General features: G+C 41.4%; 1 protein-coding gene across 10 annotated transcripts in view; it reads left to right on the top strand.

Annotated features, from left to right (window-relative positions):
* Cdk8 (cyclin dependent kinase 8) overlaps positions 1-20,124 on the top strand; it is a 70,862-nt gene that overhangs the window by 7,951 nt on the left and 42,787 nt on the right. Inside the window, exon 1 of one of the 10 annotated variants that reach the window (XM_029533952.1) lies at positions 3,674-3,902. The exons of 6 other annotated variants lie outside the window; for them this stretch is intronic. In XM_029533952.1, coding sequence (XP_029389812.1) covers positions 3,850-3,902 — 53 coding nt within the window. In that variant the 5' untranslated portion in view covers positions 3,674-3,849. Of the gene's footprint in view, positions 1-3,673; positions 3,903-9,960; positions 10,798-16,219; positions 16,571-20,124 lie in introns of those variants that run through there. 3 more of the 10 variants (XM_029533955.1, XM_021186625.2, XM_029533956.1) reach the window with 3 other exon arrangements.

The raw sequence follows: 20,124 nt of genomic DNA on the forward strand, positions 1-20,124 counted from the left end.
TAAGTACACTGTAGCTGTCTTCAGACACTCCAGAAGAGGGCGTCAGATCTTGTTACGGATGGTTGTGAGCCATCATGTGGTTGCTGCGATTTGAACTCTGGACCTTCGGAAGAGCAGTCGGGTGCTCTTACCCACTGAGCCATCTCACCAGCTATGAATTTCTTCTAGGGTAGCAGTTGATCTACGCTGCTGGCATGTTGCCAAATGGTGACAGGCATGTGTATGTGTGTATATACCTGAAATTCATATTTGCCAATCTTTGACTGTTGCAGCAATTAAGATCTTACGGCATATTTTAGGGGAGTAGAAATGCAGTACCTTCTGATGATCACACGAGAAGCTAAGGTGCTGAACTGGCTATATCAATACCCCGAACAGAGCTAGAAAAGGCAAAAGCCAAGGCAAAGTTTAGAATCCAAATGGCTTGGTCAGGTTCTTTGAAACACAGCCACCGAGAACTTTAGTGGTTTTCGAAGTTATACTTTACAAGTGAGTCTGCTTAGGCCGGGCGTGGTGGCGCACTCCTTTAATCCCAGCACTTGGGAGGCAGAGGCAGGTAAATTTCTGAGTTCGAGGCCAGCCTGGTCTACAAAGTGAGTTCCAGGACAGCCAGGACTATACAGAGAAACCCTGTCTCGAACCCCCCCCCCAAAAAAAAAAAAAAAAAACAACCAAACAAGTCTGCTTAAATGATTGAACCCATACTTCTGAAGTTAGGAGATAGAATTGATCTCTGAGCCCATGTTGCCATTGAATTTGTAGTTTATTTTCCTTCATGTGATTGATTATTCAGATTAACTACTACTCATTTATGCATCTCCCTAAAATCTATAACATCATTTTAGCCCTTGAATTAACACCTAGTATTAAAGAAAAGCTCTGGGCCTCCACCAGGTGCTGCATCTACACCCGATTGTATACATGTCTAGAGCACTAAAGAGTTTAACAGGAAGGAAACTTGTCAGTTTGTAGTTTCTGCTTACTCAGTATTTGAGGAAGATAGGATAGTTAGTGAAGCATTGTTATGATTTGAAGGCTTCTGTTCTAAGGAAAGCCAGTGAATCATGGAGGTTTCAAGTCACAGGATGGGTACACTTGCTAATGCTTGTTTTCATTGTGGTGACTTTGCCCAGTGCTTTAACAGATGACTCAGTTTCCACAAATTGAATTTCTGCCTGATTCCAAGGAAGATGTCAAGCACAGAGCGAGATATACTCTTCACCGACAGCAGTTTTAGGTGTTGTAAAATTACACAAGTTAATTATTTGGCAATTCATTTTGGTTTCTCTTCAGCTGAAGTTCTTTCTGCATATTGGTTCCTATAAGGTATTTTGGTAGTGATTATTATCTAGGTTCTATTCTTTGGTAGATACAGGTGATTTAATTCTTGAGGAAATTTACAGACTTCTGAGGAGTACAGGCAGTTCCAGTAGGGGTAAGATGCAAAAGAGTAACCTTATAAATTGTCATGGAGGTACCCATTTCAGGTAATTAGAAGCTATGCTAGTGGGTGGTCAGAGGCCACTGAGGAGCGGGAGACAGGCTACATCAACTCTGAATGGGCAGTGACTATTTGAGAATAGGGATTGGAAAGTTACAGTATAGCTGGATAGGTGGCATCAGTTGTGGGCCCAGGATTATTCCTTCTTTCCCTCATTTCTTCCATTCTTCCTCCTCTTTCTCCTCCTCTTCCTCCTCCTTTTTTTTTTTTTTTTTTTTTTTTGAGACAGGGTGTCTCTGTGTAGCCCTGGCTGTCCTGGAACTTACTTTGTAGACCAGGCTGGTCTGCCTCTGTTTCCTGAGTGCTGGGATTAAAGCTGTGAGCCACCACGACTTGGTCTCCTCTTTGCTTTTTGACAAGGTCTTTCCACTCCTCTTTGCTTTTTGACAAGGTCTTTCCACATAGCCCAGGCTGGCCTCTCAGTCCTCCAGAGTCTCCAAGTCATCCAGCCACAGTGGCTCAAGTGCTGGAATTATATAGGTGTGTGCCACAGTGCTTCACTCATAATTTCTTCATTTGGGAGGAGTTGCAGTCTGGTTGAAAAGGAACACAGTAATAAGTACTAGTCAAGTTGTGTCTTTTTTTGTTTGTTTGTTTTTGTTTTTTTGTTTGTTTGTTTTAGGTAGTTTTGGGATCTTGTGAGTTAGTTATATGGAAGAAGGTTAATGCTCCCACCTTTGGAGACACTTGAGTAGCATGTGCAGAAGTGTGAAGGAGAGACTTGGTAAGGTGGGTTTAGTCCCAATGCTGATCCTACAGAAGAGTGGGGGAGAAAAATTGGGAGGGGCTGGAGAGATGGCTGCTCTTTCAGAGGACCCTGGTTTAATTCCCAACATCCACATGGCAGTTCATAACTATCTGTAACTCAAGTTCCCTTGGACCTGACTCTCCCACACAAACATACTTGCAGAACAAAGTAAAATAAGTGAATTTTTTTATTGTTGGAGACATAAGTGTGTTTTTGAAATTTGTGTTCTGGACTTTGTACTTTCTTCTGGGGTAGTGGGGACCATTTATGGGCTTTTAAGCAGAGTGATGTTCTGTTTACAGAGGTGGTTTGGTAAATGACTGTAGGGAACTGTGCTTAGGAAACTGTAATAATCCAGATGTGTGGTGATGGCGGCTTGGATCAGGGCGTGAGGGGAAGAACCAGTAGCACTAGTTGACTTATTAGATGTGGAGGAAAGATTGAGGGAGTCAAGGATAAGGTCATGGATAGCCAAAACAGTAAAAGAGAGCAAGCCTGTTGGTGAAGGTGATGAATGCAGTTTTAATATGTTGAATTTTAGGTACCTGTCAAACATCCAAGAAGAAACGTCTGTTAAACAGATGCATTTAGTGCCCCAAAGAGGAATCTGGGCATAGACCTTGGAATTAACCAACTACTTGAGGTAGTAGCCTCTAGTGACAGTGGATTGCTTAGAGAGTAGAGCCTGAACAGCACCCAGGATAAATTGTTGAGAAGAAAATGTTTACCCTTGAAGCTAAGAAACTGAGTCTAAAGAGGAAACTATCCAGAGACCCCTGATTGTGCAGCAGAAATGTTGAAGTGTATCATTGACTATAGCTAGAAGCCCAAAGAAGTAGAAGACACTGTAGAATCATAATACTCAGAGTGTATGTTTATAGGAGTGACAGATACTCAGAACCCTTTTCTAACTAGAGGGCAAAGGAGAGAATTTGTTGTGTGGGTTGACTTAAAAGGCCATCTAAAGTAACACTGAAGTTTAATTAATACCTTGCATCTTGGGTTTTGTTCTGGATATTTTGATACTTCATGGTTGTGTTCTCTGGACATGACTTGCTTGAAATCAGGGCAGTTCTGATGACATAAGACTCTGAGATCCTCACTGGATGGGGCTTATTAATATTCCCTCCTGGAAGAGGACAAGGACTCTGAAGGCCCTGGAGCCTCTCCCCTCCCTGGGGGTAGGCTCTTGAGTGGTACAGCTACCGGTAAATTGCTTTATGTGCCTGTAAGTAACCGCAATTAAACCCATTAGTTTACCAAACTAGACCTGGGTAGAATAATTTGTTTGATATGTTGTTGCCCTCTCTATCTGGAGTAAACAAAATTAGACTTTTTAAGTAGAAGTCATGCACACTTGGGCTTCCAGGGGCTGGATAGAAACCAAGATGAAATTGGAGGGCAGAAACATGCAACCAATGCTAAGCTGTTTCAGGATTAAGAATCTGAATGCGTATAGAATTGTGTGTCCCGTTTCCATGTGTATAGAATTGTGTGTCCCGTTTCCATGTGGTATAGAATGTCCCTTCTCCATGTGATAGCGACTGATGTCCTTTCTTGCTGCAGTAATAATAATCCCTGCTGTGAGTAAGACACGCAGATGAAGATGGAGAAGTGGGGAAATCTGGATGCCTCTCTCTGTCAAGCCTATTGGTGAGCACAGGGATGTCTCAGATGGAAGTGCCTTAGCATATGTGGGATGGGATTAGAAGAAAGCCATGGCAGCAGTTGCATTGCCTCAGCTATGGGTGATGGTGACAAGGCATGCAACCAAGGCTCGTCCGTGCCAGAAAGAACATGCTCATGCCAGGGAGGAATCCACAGAACACAGGTGATCTGTTGGTACACTGGATGAAGTGGACTTGCCATGTCTTATGACTGAGAGTGGGTAAGGGAATTTACAGAGTAGATAGCAGAAGAGCTCTTCTTGGGATGGAAAATTTGGAATACAAAGTGTCAGTATTTTGGGGTGGGAGGTAAAGGAGGCACAGCTCCCCACTGTCACTCTCAACAGACCAAGTCCTTTACCTAGAGCTTTAGGGCCCCCCAACTTAGACCAAACTGGATTCATGGTTGGGATGCTGAAAATAATTTTAGTATTAGCCAGCATGAAGCAAAGTTGGAGATTGTTTTAAAGCTATTTTAGTATAGGTTTGAGAAAGAGGGTTAGAAAAAGGTGTTGAGAGGAAAGTCAGACATACCCAAGTATGGCTATGGCTCTTCAAGGAAGAGCTGCAGCTCATTGTTTTTACAGTGATCATATATAGGATTATGGTGGAACTTAAAGGCACTGTCTTATTACTGAGCAGTTCCTGAGGGGCACCTGAGATAATTGCAGTCAACAAGGTAAAAGTCTAGCCCCCAGGGATACTGGGAAGAGGCATATCTTTACTGTTAACAGCAAAGTCTGGGGGAAAGAGATAAGACTCTACCCAAGGTCTCATACACTTAATGTGGCTCACTGTGTTTTAATATAAAATATCTATATATGAAGGGAGTCTCAAGTTGTGCTAGAATACTTATTTCCCTGCTAGTGAGAGCCTTTAATCAGCTTCTGGGATGACAGGGTTCTTTGCTCTCATGTTCTTGTTTTCCTCTGTGTTTCTTTCCTGCCTCATTAGGAATATTTAAAGAGAAAGAAAACGAGGTCAAAGTGCTAATGAGGAACAGAACGTGAAAGAGGCTGCATGTAGTGCCCAGTCCTAGACCCAGTAAGAAGACTCTGTTCACCCCAGAGTTGAGAAGGAAGCTAATTGAGCAGGGGCCTTGGTACACATGAGGGCTTTGTGGCTTTTGTGAGACCCATGGTAGGTCATGATCTCTACAAGGTAGGAGAGCCTCTGGAAGATCTGAGTGACTTACCCTGGCATGTGAAATGGGTTAGTAAAATGTTAAAGCTGTCAGACAGGAGAAAAGGAAAGGAGATAAAAGGCCCGGCTTGACTTGGCTGTCCTCAGAGGCTCTACCCTGCAGCTGACTGAGACAGATACAGATACCCATAGCCAGACATTGGACAGAGGTCGGGGACCTCTGTGGAAGAGTTAGGGGAAGGACTGAAGGCTCTGAAGGGAATGGCAACCCCACAGGAAGACCACAAGTGTCAACTAACTTGGACCCCTAGGAACCCCTAGAGTCTGAGCTACCAACCTAAGAGCCAACTCAGGCTGGCTCAGCACATAAGTAGCAGAGGGCTGTCTTAGCAGGTCAGTGGGAGAGGATGTGCCTAATCCTGCAGAGACTTGATGCATCAGGGTAGGAGGATGGCCGACATTGGGAGGAATCCTGGAAGGGGAGCCAGGGTGGGCAGCATTTGGGATGTAACTACATAAATAAATTTAAAAACAAATAAAAGTAAACTGGGAACAATAATAACAAAAAAAGGAGTCTTGCTTGGGTTACTTAAAAGCAGATGTGGGGTCTGGAGAGATGGCTCCGCGGTTAAAAGCACTGGTTGTTCTTCCAGAGGTCCTGAGTTCAATTCCCAGCAACCACATGGTGGCTCACAACCATCTGTAACAGGATCTGCTGCACTCTTCTAGTGTTTGTCTGAAGACAGCTGCAGTGTACTCATATAAATAATATATAAACCTTAAAAAAAAAAAAAAAAGCAGATGTGGAAAGAGTCTCAGTAGCTGGAGTTCCTAGGGGAAAGTTGACAGAAAGCCCAATGCTGTGCTTGTGGGCTTCTGGAAGACGTTAAAGTTCTCCACTTTGCTGCTGAGGAGAAAGATCTGCTAGGTTGGGAACTGTCCCACCCACTGCTCCAGTAGGATGGCCAAGGTTTGTGTACTGTTCAGTCAGGGGTGTTATTTGTCCTCTTGTTTTTCGGCGGCCCCTGGAGCATTATGTGTAGATGGATATGGAGCAAGAGCGGTGAAAGTGTTTGTATCTCCTAAGGATAGGTGGGGTGGATAAGTGTGTTGTATACATTTCCTGCCTTCAGGAAGTATACTAGGAATGGAAGTTGTTCCTCCAGATCAGCAGCCAGGTGTCAGTCATCATGGAGAAGCGTTGGGGTGTTGGGTGCTGTGCTGGGGAACTGACTCTAGAGGCAGGTACAGCAGATGAGAGCATATCTAGCCTATATATTTTCCTTAAAATTACCTACTACCTTGGGCTGGTGAGATGGCTCAGCTGGTAGAGAGAACTGACTGCTAATTGCCCTTTGACCTCCGTACACATGCTAGCGCATGCGTGTATACTCAGAACACACAGCACAAATTCACACATCATATAAAATATAAATAAGTAAAATAAAAACATTCATTTCTATAAGTCTAGTTCTCAATCAGTTTTATTATTGTAGGATATTGCTATGTATGCATATAAATATGTATTTAGTTAATTATTTCTCTGATGATAGACAGTTAAGTAGTCTTCAGAATTTAGCTTTTTCAGTTGTCAGTTGAAGTCAACAAATAACCCACGGAGTTCTCCAGTACAGTGTCAAATTGCCAAGGTAGAATTGCAGATCAAAGGCCGTATACTTTGAACAGTGTATTTTTGTTATTGAGTGCAATTGAATTTTAAAAACTAATGTATTCTTTTAATAAAATATTCAAACTGTACAGAAAGATATCCAGGAAAATCTAGCCACCCTCCTTCTGTCTTGGATTTTCACACTAATCTCACTCAGACCATTGCCTGTGGCTCTCTGTGTGCTTGCAGATAGAAGCATATGTATACAGTGATAGACTTGAAAGTTTACTATTTCTTTTTAAACAGATAATACATGCACTTGTGAAAAGTGGTATTGCATGTCTTGGTCTGTTGATTAGACTTGAGTGACTGTGTGAGCATGTGGAACACACATTTTACCATATCATCCTATTTCACAGATAAATATTGTTAATGTTCTGGGCTAATCAAAGTACATTTTGGGGATGGAGAGATGACTCAACGGTTAAGAGCATTGACTGCTCTTCCAGAAGTCCTGAGTTCCATCCCAGCAACCACATGGTAGCTCACAACCGTATGTAATGGAATCTGATGCCCTCTTCTGGTGTGTATCTGAAGATAGCTACAATGTGCCCATATAAATAAATAAATCTTTAAAAAAAAAAAAAAACAAAAAAACAAAAAGTACATTTGGGGTTTCATTCTCTAGCTACTAAAATAGTACTGACTGTATCTCCTCACCTCTCTCTGCATATAGTTCACTTTGATGCAGATGGGGAACTCAGCAGATGTCCAAAGTGCCTTAGAAGGTTGTTGGTGTGGGTAATATTTTTGGCAAGCTGTAGAAATTATGTCCATCAATGGAGGCTGGGGAACTTCCTTGGTTGTATTCACAAAGTTAGACTTTTTTTTAACCTTCTGTCAATGCTTCCAGAAAGTCTGGTGACCTGGAACTTCTGGTCCCCTATGCATTCTGATCCCTGTCAGAATTACAGGATCATATCACTGTGACAAGGTCTACATTATTGGGGATGAACCAGGATTTAGTGCATGGGAGGCTAGCACTCTAGCCATGAAGCTGCAGCCTGTATCCTCTGGAAACTTGGCACAGTTGCAGTCACAACAAACCCTCAAGAATAAGTGCCCCAGAAGACAGATGTGTACAGAATATTTTCTGTGTTGTGACCACGTAAGGTTGTGAAATCACAAGTGTTGAGATGGCTTTGGTGAAGATTTTGTACTGTGTTTCACTTCCCCACACCAGAATGAATCTGTATACTTTAGATTGTATTTGGATTAAAGAGCCATGTTGATGTCCAAATAATGAAATATTATTTCATTATTGTCACATCTTAGTTTGTGTTTGCTTTCATGACATCTTATTCTGACCTCATCCTGTTGCTACCTATAGTTCATTTCTATCACAAATGATGGATACTCTTCAAGTGGTCCACCTGTACCCACTTGTTTTTAATGGTGATTTTAGTTTCCTGACTCTTGGGTCATCTCTCTATCCTGTTGCACGGCTTTGGTCCTGCTCCCATTACACGTGTCCAGTGATGACTCCTACTGATTTCTCCTTCTCTACTCTTGCCTTGACTTGTCTGATTCATATTGCTGTGGCTTTGTTCTAGGTCTTGTCTTTTTTTCCTGGTTGCACTTAGTGCTGACCTTTCTTGCCTTCATAGAATGGGAACCCAGGCCTCTTCTGATGCAGAAGTAATCCTTGCTGATTGATAAGCAGAAAGGTCACTCATTCTTAGGAACTTCTGATGGGTTTTATAATTAAATTTTTAGGAAACAAACAAAACTAGGTTTTGTGATGACATTTTGATACATATATAATTATACTTGGTTCTTATTTAGGTCTACTAGTGCCCTCTCTCATGCCTCCTCTCCTTGCTGGTCCTTTATGCTTCTCTGCAAAGAGGTCCCCTTCTATTTGCATGACATATATTCCATTACTCTCTTGTCCCCCTGCTTTCTTCCTTTAGATCTCTTCCCGCTCACATACCCTCGTTTACTTTATCTGTCCCTACTCCTTGTTTACTTCCCACCCAGGAAAAGACGGATATTGATTGGACACTTGTCTTTCTGAACCTGGTTTATTCACTTAGCATGACAATCTCCGTTTCATCCACTTTAGTACAGATGTCATAATTAATTTTTCTACAATTAAATTAATTCTATTCTGGATTTTCTTTACCCATTTCCCTATTGATGGACACCTAAGCCTTACGTCTTATCTCTTAATTCTGCCATTTGGGTAGGACTTTCAGTTATAAATGGTCAGCTTAATGTTCTTAAGAGCTTGCTGTTTGCCCTTTGGGTGGGGCTTTCAGTTATAAATGGTCAGCTTGATGCTCTTCAGCGTTTGCTGTTTCAGTGCTGCCACATCCTAACAAGCACAAGTGTCGTCAGCTTGGGTTATACTGGTGACTACTCACTGAGTTTGGTGTGCTTGCCTTTCTCACAGGAGAATGAACCACAACTACTTGTAGTTTTCTTTAATGAAAGTTGTACTTCAATTATGGATGACACAGTTGATTTTGTCATGTTGTACTAAGTAGCCAAATCCTAGTTACTTTCATGGAGAAAGTATCACCTGCAGAGGTGCTGCAGAGAAGCTATACATAGATATATATTGCTCATGAAGCTTCTCTAGGGCTTTATTCAATAGTACCCCTAAAAGTATACAGTTTGATGCCTCTTCACATAGTTATAAAACTACAGCTATTACTGTGATCTAATTTTAGAGTATTTTACTCCTTCCCCTCCCCTCCCCTCTGACTCAGTTAATCCTATTTCCTCTAATCCTAGAGCTAGGTGACCCTCAGTCTACTGTCTGTTCTTGGAATTGCTCATTCTGGACAACTTCACCTAAACAATACATTGTGTGGTGTCTTGATTGGCTTCTTGCCTTTGAGGCCCTTCTTAGGATAGTGTGTGCTACATTTTGTTCACTCTTTTCATTTACTGATGGAAAGTTGGGTTTCTTCTCTGCTTTTGTGAGTGCTGCCTCTGTGGACTTGGGTGTACAGATGCCTGAGTTCCAGGTCTCAGTCCAGATAGTCAGTATGCTTACCTTAGTGGTTTGTGCAAAACTAATTGCAGGTTTTGTATTATTAAATTTGTTGTTTGATTCTAGAATACATTCTTAATAAATGTAATTATTTTATGCATCAGTTGAATGTACTTTTCTTTGTTGTTTTGCTAATGACTTCTTATTCAGTGTTTATATTTCTTTCATCCTATGGACCTGATGTTAAACAAAAAGCAAATTCAACTATTTTCTTATTTGAGTTTAAAAAGGGTCATGAAGCAGCAGAGACAGCTGGCAACATTAGCAACTCGTCTGACCCAGGAACGCTAAGGAAGGCGCAGTGCAGTGCTGGGTGAGGATGTTTCATAGAGGAGAGGAGTCCCTGAAGATGCAGAGCACTGTGGCAGCATCAGAAGCTGACAATGATCAATTGAGAGCAGCCCACAGAGCCAGTCCTCTTACAGCTGCAGAAGTGGTCAGAGAGCTCACGGTGCACCTGTCAACGGTCATTTGGCATTTGAAGCAAATTGGGAAAGTGTAAAAGCTTGATAAGTAGTTGCCTCTTGAGTGAAAATCAAAACCACTGTCCTGTCAGTGGCTATACAGCAATGGACCTGGTCTGTTGGACTGTGATGTGTGCCAAAAAATGGTTTACGTACAACCACCAGTGTCAACCTTCCCAGTGGCTGGTCTGAGAAGCAATTGCAAAGCATGTTCCAAAGTCAAATTCACACCAAAAGAGGGTCATGGTTCGGTGGTCTGCTGCTGATCTGATCCAGATTTCTGAATCCCAGCATTGTCAGTACATCTGACGAGTATGCTCAGCAGATTATTGAGATGCTGAGAATGACACCACCTGCAACTTGCATTGTCCACAGGAAGGGCCAAGTTTTCTTCATGACAACACCCAGGAGGCTGCACTGTGCACAACCGGTACTTCAGAAGGGAAAGGAATTGAGCTATGAGGAAAAGCCTCTTCTACCATATTCACCTGACTTCTCACCAAGCAACTTCTACTCAAGTATCTCAACAAATATTTTTAAGATAAATACTTTATAGCCAGCAGGATGCAGGAAATACTTCCCAACAATTCTTCAAGTCTTTGAAGTATGGATTAAACATTTTTTAAATTATATTTTCTATTGTATGTTATGTGTGTGGGAGTGGCTTGTGGGGTCCTACCAACTCAAAAGTTTTATTATAAAATGTCAGGAACCATCATTATATCTAGAACCAATTTGGCCTTAATAAACTATAAATACAGAATAAATACAAGAAGTTCTGCCATATCTGAAGGTAGATGTTTTGCCTTTGAACACTGATGAACCCAGACCTATAATGTATTCTATTTTACATTTATAATGTATTTTTACATTTATAATGTATTTATATTTATAATGTATTTCTCTTTTATTAGTTTATATGTCCACTTTCATTTATCCATGAGGTCAGTAGTTGCCCCTTGCGTGAATGACCATTTTCTGAGGAGCTCGTCCCTTGAAGCAATGGGGACTTATTTGAACCATCTTGTGGAACCAAACTGATAAAATGATAGAGAGATCACACCTTGGCTAAGCCTGCTTAATAGTATGCCTCTCTCTCCTCTAGTCCCAGTTTTAAGTTGAATCCAAAGTCTCTGTCTCTTTATTCTCAGATGGACTTCAGGACTTTACCCTCAAAACCCAGTTCTACTGTGTTCTCTAAGTATCTGGGCTACTTTAACAATTTAAATTTATATGTGTACTTAATCCATATTGTATCTTACATAATATAAAAACATAAGTATGTGTAGGTAGCATAAATACATTGTGTTAGTTCCTTTCCTGTTGCTTTAATAAAAGACACTGGCAAAAGGATCTTAAGAGAAGGGTTTGCTCAGTTTGAGTTCCAGACCATCATGGCAGGAAGTGTAGAGTAGTAGGAGCTACAGTAAGAGTAAGAACTTACCTCTAGAGATACACCAATTATCCTCCAGGCCTGTCTGTTTTTGTGAATTAAGTTACAAGGCTAGCTCCCACAAAGGAGCCATAAATGCTGCCTTGATGAAGATAGGAATCACCTTTTCCATGACCAGAGATTGTCATTTATAAAAACACTTTACAGTTGGGTTTGGCTCCCTGGAAAATGGGTTCATTACAAAAGTAGCTAGGTAGCTCCCAAAAGGCTGTGTGCTCTGTGGCCTGTGTGTGCTTTGAAATCATCCCCAAGGTCCTTGTGGTGACTTTTGTGAGGTTGTAAAAAGGTGGAAACTCACCTGAGTATGTTTAAGGACTGGGACCTTGGCACTCAATCACCGCCACAGAATACAGTGGTTATATCAACAAGGGAAAGAGGTTAGAACACCAAGACAACTTCTGCTTCTTTCCTATAAAATATTGTCTCAAAGACTGCCGGCCAGAAGGCATGACCAGATGTAAACCGTTGAAGCTCAGAAGTGTGAACTAAGTAAACTATGATCCTTCGGAACTGTGCTAAAGTGAAACTTTGCTCATCAAGTTCTCCAGGCTCCAGTATTTTACTGCAGAACACAGAACAGAGTAATACTGGTGATACCAGACATTAGCCTAACAGCATGCTCCCTGATAGGCAGTATTTGGCCAGGCCTTCTTGCTTTAGCATCAGATCTATAATTGAAGATAACATTCTTAATGTGGCTGGTCTGTACTGATTGACTGTTGGGTGTGACTAAGCCTCAGCAAGTCTTGCTCTAGACTGCAGTGCTTCAAGGCCCTCTTCAGTCTTTACTAATAGTAGTCTCAGAATTACCCCTGTTCTTTCCATTTCTCTTAAATATTGTTGGTGCTTTGCAAAGTGAGTGGATAGGAGTACCTTTCAGGCTAGGAACACAAAACTAGATAAGGGCTTCTCCTCCTTCCCCTCTCTTTTGATTAGACAAGCTCTCACTATATCACATACACCAGTCTTAGTTCTGCCCAGACTCTCTAGTTCTGTTCTTGCATCCCCACGTCTCCAGCTTGTAGGTTAGTAGTCTTTTTATTTTATTTTTTACAACTTCCTGTTTGAGCTGTAGATTTCCAGCAATGAAAGACTTAAGTCTAACAGAAGAATAAAGAAAACAGTAGCCAGGACACACAAAAACCACACAGGGTAGTGGGGGGTGGGGGTGGGGGTGGGGGTGGTTGTATGAAAGTATTAGGTAAGCTTGAGGCCAGCCAGGGCTACACTGAGAAACTCTGTCTTGAAAACAAACAAACAAACAAACAAAAAAAGGAGAAAGTATTGGATAGTCTTCGGGAAAACCTTGACTTTTGGATTCTTGTGTGAGTGACCTTTATTATCTTAATAATGGATTATACTGTGAGAAATGAGGCCAGGACCTTCACATGCTCAGAAGTTTTAATAAAAAGCTTTCCTAGTAATACTGATAGATGAAGTCATCTATCAGTCTCTCCATACCAGAATATATACTTTTAATACATTTCCCGATTCAACTCCTTAACCACTGGTACCACAAAGAACCCATCCTGACATCACCAGAAGCTGTTCTCTAATGCTGGGGGAGGGACTCTGGGTTGTCCTAGACAAGTGCTTTGCCAGGGAGCTATAGACTTGGCTCTCTTGCTTAATTTTTAAATGATGACCCATCACCAACCAGCTCTGCAAATTTCCTAGTGTTTCTGATGTCTATATAGGGCACAGTTTATCAGCACTAGTTTCTCCCTTTTTAGGAAGTAGAAGAGAAGCAGGGATCAACAAACTTTCCCTGAGGAAAGCCAGAGAGTAAACATTTAGATTTGATGGGTCACATGCAGTCTCTCTTCTGTGGGATGTGGGGCGAATAGGTGGGTATATTTTAACCCAGTGTTTATAAATATAAAAACCTACATAGCTTGTGGACAGTATATTAATGGGTTATGGACTGAATTTAGCTCCTGAACACAAGTATACTCTATTAACATTCTCTAGAGCAGCAGTTCTCAACCTTTGAGAAGGGCGGGTAGGGCATCAGACGACCTGTTCACAGGTGGCCTAAGACCATTGGAAAACACAAGTATTTACATTATGAGTCAGATAAGTAGCAAAGTTACAGTTAAGAAATAACAATGAAAATAATTTTATAGTTGGGGGTCACCACAGCATGAGGAATTATATTAAAGGACTTCAGGATTAGGAAGTGTGTCTCACTGAGAATACTGACAACCCAATAGTTGGCTCAAGCCACAAAGCTGGCATGCTTTAGCAGTCCCAGTTCCTCGTCTAGCCCCCAGAAGTGTCCTAGTGAGCTGTGGGTCTTCAGTCAATAACAGAGGCCTGGAAATGCTAGTTCTGAAGTCAATGAAGGTAGTGGCAGCAGCAACAGAGTAAATCAACTCTATGACAGGGAGGGCCAGTCTTGAAAAAGGCAAATCTTTCTTCTGTCATGGTTCTTCTTTATGTGTGCTAGGGTAGGTCTTTCTACATCAGTCAGGCAGTTGGGACAGCTTCTACTCAGCATACTGATTGGTGGTTAGTTGATGTGAAAACCAACCGTCATATTTCTGCCCCATGATTTGTGATAGCATGAATGGAAATATAGAGAGATAAAGTTGTAGGATATTATATAACAGAGGCTTCCTTGCTGAGTGTGTTTTCTTCAGTGAGCAACAAAGATTGTATGGTATGAAAGATCTTGGAGTTTAGAGACCTTTAAACCAAGCTTCAGAGATACCTTAGTGGTTAAGAGTGTTTACTGTTGCCAGGTGTGATGGCGCATGCCTTTAATTCCAGCACTTGGGAGGCAGAGGCAGGTGGATTTCTGAGTTTGAGGCCAGCCTGGTCTACAGAGTGAGCTCCAGAACAGCCAGGGCTATACAGAGAAACCCTGTCTCAAAAAACCAAAAAAAAAAAAAAAAAAAATGGTGTTTACTGTTCTTCCAGGGGGCCCAAATTCAGTTTCCAGAATCCACACAGTCAACTGCCTGTAAACCCACCTCCAGGGGATCTGATACCTTTTTTTTCTGGTCTGCTGGTACCTGCACTCATGTGGCATATACCCATACATACACATAAAGTAGAAATATAATTTTAAAAAGACCTTGAGATCAAGTCGATAGAATCCTCATTAGTTGGGTGTATTCTGTCTCAGAAGAAATGGATATTAGTTATTGGTCTCTGTGTGGTGAGACTTTTGATCTGATTCCCATGATGTAATGCCAAAACTTTTACAAAGGTTGGATCTTATGTATAAGTAGCTGGAGAGTTTTATAATTAGATAAATTCAAAGAAGGAAGCTGCTAAATTTTAATTGGAAAAGATCATTTTAAATTGGAAAAGATCTGTTCTCAGGAAAGAAGCTTGGGTATTGGGGACTTGGTTAAGCCCTTTAATACCTACCGATTGTGTGACAATGGCAACCTTCTGCCTGAAGTGGAAACTTAAGGGTTCTTTGGAAAGTCAGTTGGATGGTGTTTTGCTGGGGCAAACACATGAAGGAATGTTTCACTGAAGCAGACACAGGAGAGAGGATGTTCTGCTAAAGGAAGCATGTGAAAGGACACATGATGGATTCTTTGCTAACAACATGCATGTATTGGACCATCTTAAACTGCATTTGTGAGGACTCTATAGAGAGAAACATGCACCAAACCTTCTGGTGATATGCTGCAGTTTCTTGCAGCTTATGTGGACTCAGGGTGATTGGCAGAGTGATGTCAGCTGAGGCAAGACCTGTGGAGGACATGTGATGTTTGGGGAGTATAAATAGGACTTGATGGACAGTGATAGAGGCTGAGCTAGGCTTGCTTATAGAGCTTGCTGTGCAGCGTTTGTGGATCTTGCATCTTTGCTGATCTTTGCTTCCCTAAGAGATTCACAGCTGAGAACTTCTGGCATTCCTCCTGGTCCCTCCTGCTGACTTTTGCCTAGGCTGCTGATTCGTGCTGCTCTCCAACTCTACTGATCTGGAATTGCTGGTATATCCGTGAAGTGTTTGTGAATGGATTGAGCCGCCACTGCTAACCTGTGAACTGAACTGCCAATTTCCAGACAAAATAGTTTGCTCCAAAGAACCTTTCTAAACAGGTCAACTTCTCCTGTATCTTCTTCCCCACTATCTCTGGTGTGTGGTAAGCTAAACGGGAAGTTAAATCATTTAAGGACCATCATTAAAAGTAGGTTTTGAAGAACTTAAAGTTACATTTGCTTCAGATGGTCAGTGAATCTTTGCCATTATCTCCTAGTTACAAGTACGGGGTGTATACCTCCTCAGGTTGCCCTGTGTCTTCTCTGAGCCAAGGTAGGAAGGTGCAGAGTGAGGGTTTCCTTATTAGATTTTCAGACATTGTCATCTGATGGTTCACCAGAGTAGAAGCTAGGAGAATGGATCTGCTCCAGGACTTGCTGAAAACCTGGAGAGTGCTTGAGGGAAACCTCAGGATAGAGGTGTCCTGAGGAACTGCTCATTTCCCCAAGAGAGAGCACTCATCAAAGAACATAATCAGAACATACGTGCAGCCTTCAGGAGAGGGTAAAGGCTAGGGTAACGTGTGCAGATTGGGGGAGGGAGTGGGGTGGCCTATAGCCTGTCATCTCAGTACTTAGGAGCCTAGGACAGGAGGGCTTAGTAAGTTACAGTACAGCGTGGAAAACAGCAAGGCCCGTCCCACAGACATTAGCAAAATTGTTGGGTTTGGGGTCCCCAGGATAGCGGGGATGTAGAGGCAGGATGCAGAGCCCTGAGATCCTGCATCTGTCCCTCCTCCCCCTTCCATTGTCTTCCTGTGAACTTTTGCTTCCAGAACTCTGAGCAGGTGTTTGGATTTGGTCTTAACACATCTGCAGTCATCTGTGGATCTCTTCCCCCCAGGACAAAGTTGCAGAGAAGAAGCTGCAACTACAACTACTGACTTGATGAGAACTTCAGTGGTGTGGAGAGGTTGCAGTAAGTCATCTTAGGCTACCTTTAGCCTTTGCCCCAGACATTTATTGCCCACCTCTGTCTATAAGCTCACAGATCCCTAGCTCCTACCAACCTAAGAATGTCTTCAGACAGCATCGGGTGTCTATAGCGTAGATTCCCCAGTTTTGCAGTGACCTGCCTTCCTGATGTTTCCACCAATGTATTTTAAAAGTATCTTGGTTTATGATTTAATCTATTTTGCTATGTAAAACTTGATGAAACTGATTTGGAGTTGGTATCATGAGCTTGTGTTCCCAGGACACAGTCCCTTGTGTTTGGCTCCAGAACAAACAGCCTCTTCGCCTCTTTGAGATGAGAGTTATGCTTTTACTTCTATGCTCCCCTTGGCTTCAGAAAATCAGATTGATTTTAAATAAAGACATATCCATAAACAATATCCAAATTAGGTATGGTCAATTTATTGAATAAGGGTGACCTTGAGGATTTTAAAGTAGTGGTTTGTTTTGTACTGTAGATGCTCCTTCCATAGTGAAATTATTTAATTTATAATGTCACAAAGTATGAAAGACCATTACTCTGATCTCGAGGATGGTGAAATGAGGAATTGTGGGTAGTTTTCCCTCTACATCTTTTTAGCTGATCCAGAATACTGTTGGTCCTATTATTTTCCCAAGTGTTTCTGTCAAGCAGCTGCCTGCTCTGTTTATGATGAACATGGTGTAGGTGTGTGGCTGTTAGACTAATAAGACCATCAGTGGCTTACTCTGATTTTTCCCAAAGAGGAGGCTCTGTTGGTTTGGGGGGACAGAGGGTAGTTTCCAGTCTGGATTTTGCTTGCACATAGACTGCTTCATTCTTGGCTTTAATTACTTAACAGAAAGCAATGAGGAAGCTTATATCTGCTTCAGGAGCTCCTGAACACTATCTGAGGATGTTGTCAACATTGTCCTGAGACCCTCAATAACCTTGGTATTCCTTGTGCAGCACTGAATTAGAGTATTGCAATTCATAGAGAGGAGTGTGGATTTTGGCCTTCCAAGAGCTACACATAAAATCTGTAGCTTTTCTCAATCTCTTTGATTTCCTAGAAAGTCCAAGATTTTTCAGGTTACCTGTGGACTTTTTCTATTGTTTTAAAATTTGATTTCTTGTATTTGAGTTTTCTATGCATGAACTAACTAATATAGATGTGGCAGCTATGGATTATATATTTCTAAAACAGTTTTTAGATCTTTTGGAAAGGAACAGATAAGAAAGTTGGGATCAAGAGAACAAAGCTGTGTGTTGAGTTGTGCTTGCATGTGTGAGGGATAATCCTAGTGTCGTTAGAGCTGATGGTTCTCTTGATTTCTACCCAGAGCCTCGGTTCTAGACTACATCTGAGGACAGCCCTCAGTTTTTCATGAGCTCACATGGTTTAGAATTAGTCCAGAACTTGTATACATTTTAACTTTTTGTAATATATGTATATACTTTATAGTAAGCAATAAGCAATTATCTACATATATTTTATGCATTCATGGCATATCTAATATTTTCTTAATGTTTGTAATGTTTCTAGGCTATATTGTTCATTTGCATCTTCTTCACATGCTTGTAAATATTAAGAAAATTGTATAGTAATAGACCTGCAGAGCTCAAACTCTGTTTGAGGGTTAGCTGTACTTAGAATGCTACTATAACATTTATTTATAATTTGACTGCTTATATTGGATCATTATTGAAACCAGTGATTAAATTTTTTTTAATCTCTCATGAACCTTTTACTTTAAAAATGTTTACATAGTGGGACATGGTGGCACATCCCTTTAATCTCAGGTGACAGAGGCAGGTGGGTTTCTGTGAGTTTAAAGCCAGCCTAGTCTATATAAGACAAGCTCAGGCCCGCCAAGGTTGCTAAGTGAGATCCTGTGTCAAAGTGAAGTCCAAAAGCAAGAAAGTCTCAGGTGAGGGATTGCCCAGATCAGATGATGTGTGGCCATGTCTGCAGTAGGCTGTCTTAATTATAATGTTGGAGGCCTGATCAGGTGCCTGGGTTGTATGAGAAAGCTAGCTAAGGTCTAGAGACGTGGCTCAGCAGATAAAAGCACTGCTACTCTTAAAGAGGACCTGAGTTCAGTTCCCAGCACTCAGTGGATCTCGTATAACTCCAATTACAGGGATATGATGACTTCTGGCCTCCATGGGCACTTGTGTATGTGCACATTCTTACGTACATAGACACATTCATAAAAATCTTTTAAAAAGCAACAGCAGCAGTAGCAACAGCTAGCTGATTGAGCATGAGCCTGTGAGTGAGCCAGCAAGCAAGCAGCAATTCTTGATGGTTTCTGTTCAAATTCCTGCCTGAGTTTCTGCCCTTTTTAGTGATGGGCTGTATCCTGTAAGCTGAAATAAACCTTTTCCTCTTAAGTTGATTCAGATCATCGAATTTGTCACGGCACCCATGATGAAGCTAGAATAAGATACTAAGGAGGTGAATGAGCAAGTCTTTTGAGTTTAGTATTTTCGTGCTTTTCACACTATTTGTCTTTGGAGGGCTCAAGTCAGAGACGTTAATCTTCTTTCTACTTCGGACAGAACAGAATGTATTGTATAACATTAATCAGTTAACACCATACCCTCCCATATAAATGTTAGTAGACTTCCAAGTGTGTTTATTTTTATGTGTTTACTTATTCCAGACTTTGAAAAGTACAGTTATCCTTAATATCTTTCTCATATGACGAGACCTGTGGGACTTTCACTATGAAGAATGTTGTAAAATCCTTTATTATAAAACTGTTTCCCTATGGGAAATAGTGTCTTAGTTGAATAATTAAGATTTGTTTACCTGAGGATTTGGTATAAATATATTGTAAAAGAAAGGAATAAAGCAATGTGAGTTTTAATAAGAACTTAAAAGAATGAAGCATTAAGTGACCGTAACTGGTTTTACAAGGGTTGAGTCTGTCAACTCCTCACTGCACTCCCTTCTGAATTTCCTGTTATGTTGTGAGCTTGTCTTTGGTTTAATAAAAATCATGAAAGTCATCAAAGTAGGATATTCCTCGGCTTTTCTGTTTCTTGATCTTCTTCAGGATCCTCAGTAGTCCAGGAAAATAAAGGGTATCAGAGTCCCCAAGCCCTGAGCCATTCCTCAGCTAGATGATAAGTCTGAGAAGTCCTTGCTTGGGTCTTCTGTCAGAGTAACCCCTGAATTACGTCTCTGGTTTATACTTGACCTGTTGTGGCACTCGAATTGTGTTATGGCTGATGGGTTACTTAAGCCACGGCGCTCTGTAAGAGATAGAGTGGTGGTATATCTCCAGTTTTGAGCACAATTCTTGATATATACTACTTAGAAAGAGGTGCCAAGAGGGGGACTCTGGAAGGCCAGAGTATGATTATAGTGTGTTTTCATTTAAAATGAAAGCAGTTTTATACTTTTGTGATGTATCTGAACTTCTCTGATGCATTCACATCTAAACTGGTTTTAGAAACTGTCTTTGTTTTGTTTTGTTTTGTTTTTGAGACAGGGTTTCTCTGTGTAACCTTGACTGTCCTGGAACTCACTCTGTAGACCAGGCTGGCCT

Source organism: Mus pahari, chromosome 23 (genome assembly GCF_900095145.1).
Source record: "Mus pahari chromosome 23, PAHARI_EIJ_v1.1, whole genome shotgun sequence".
NCBI lineage: Eukaryota > Metazoa > Chordata > Mammalia > Rodentia > Muridae > Mus > Mus pahari.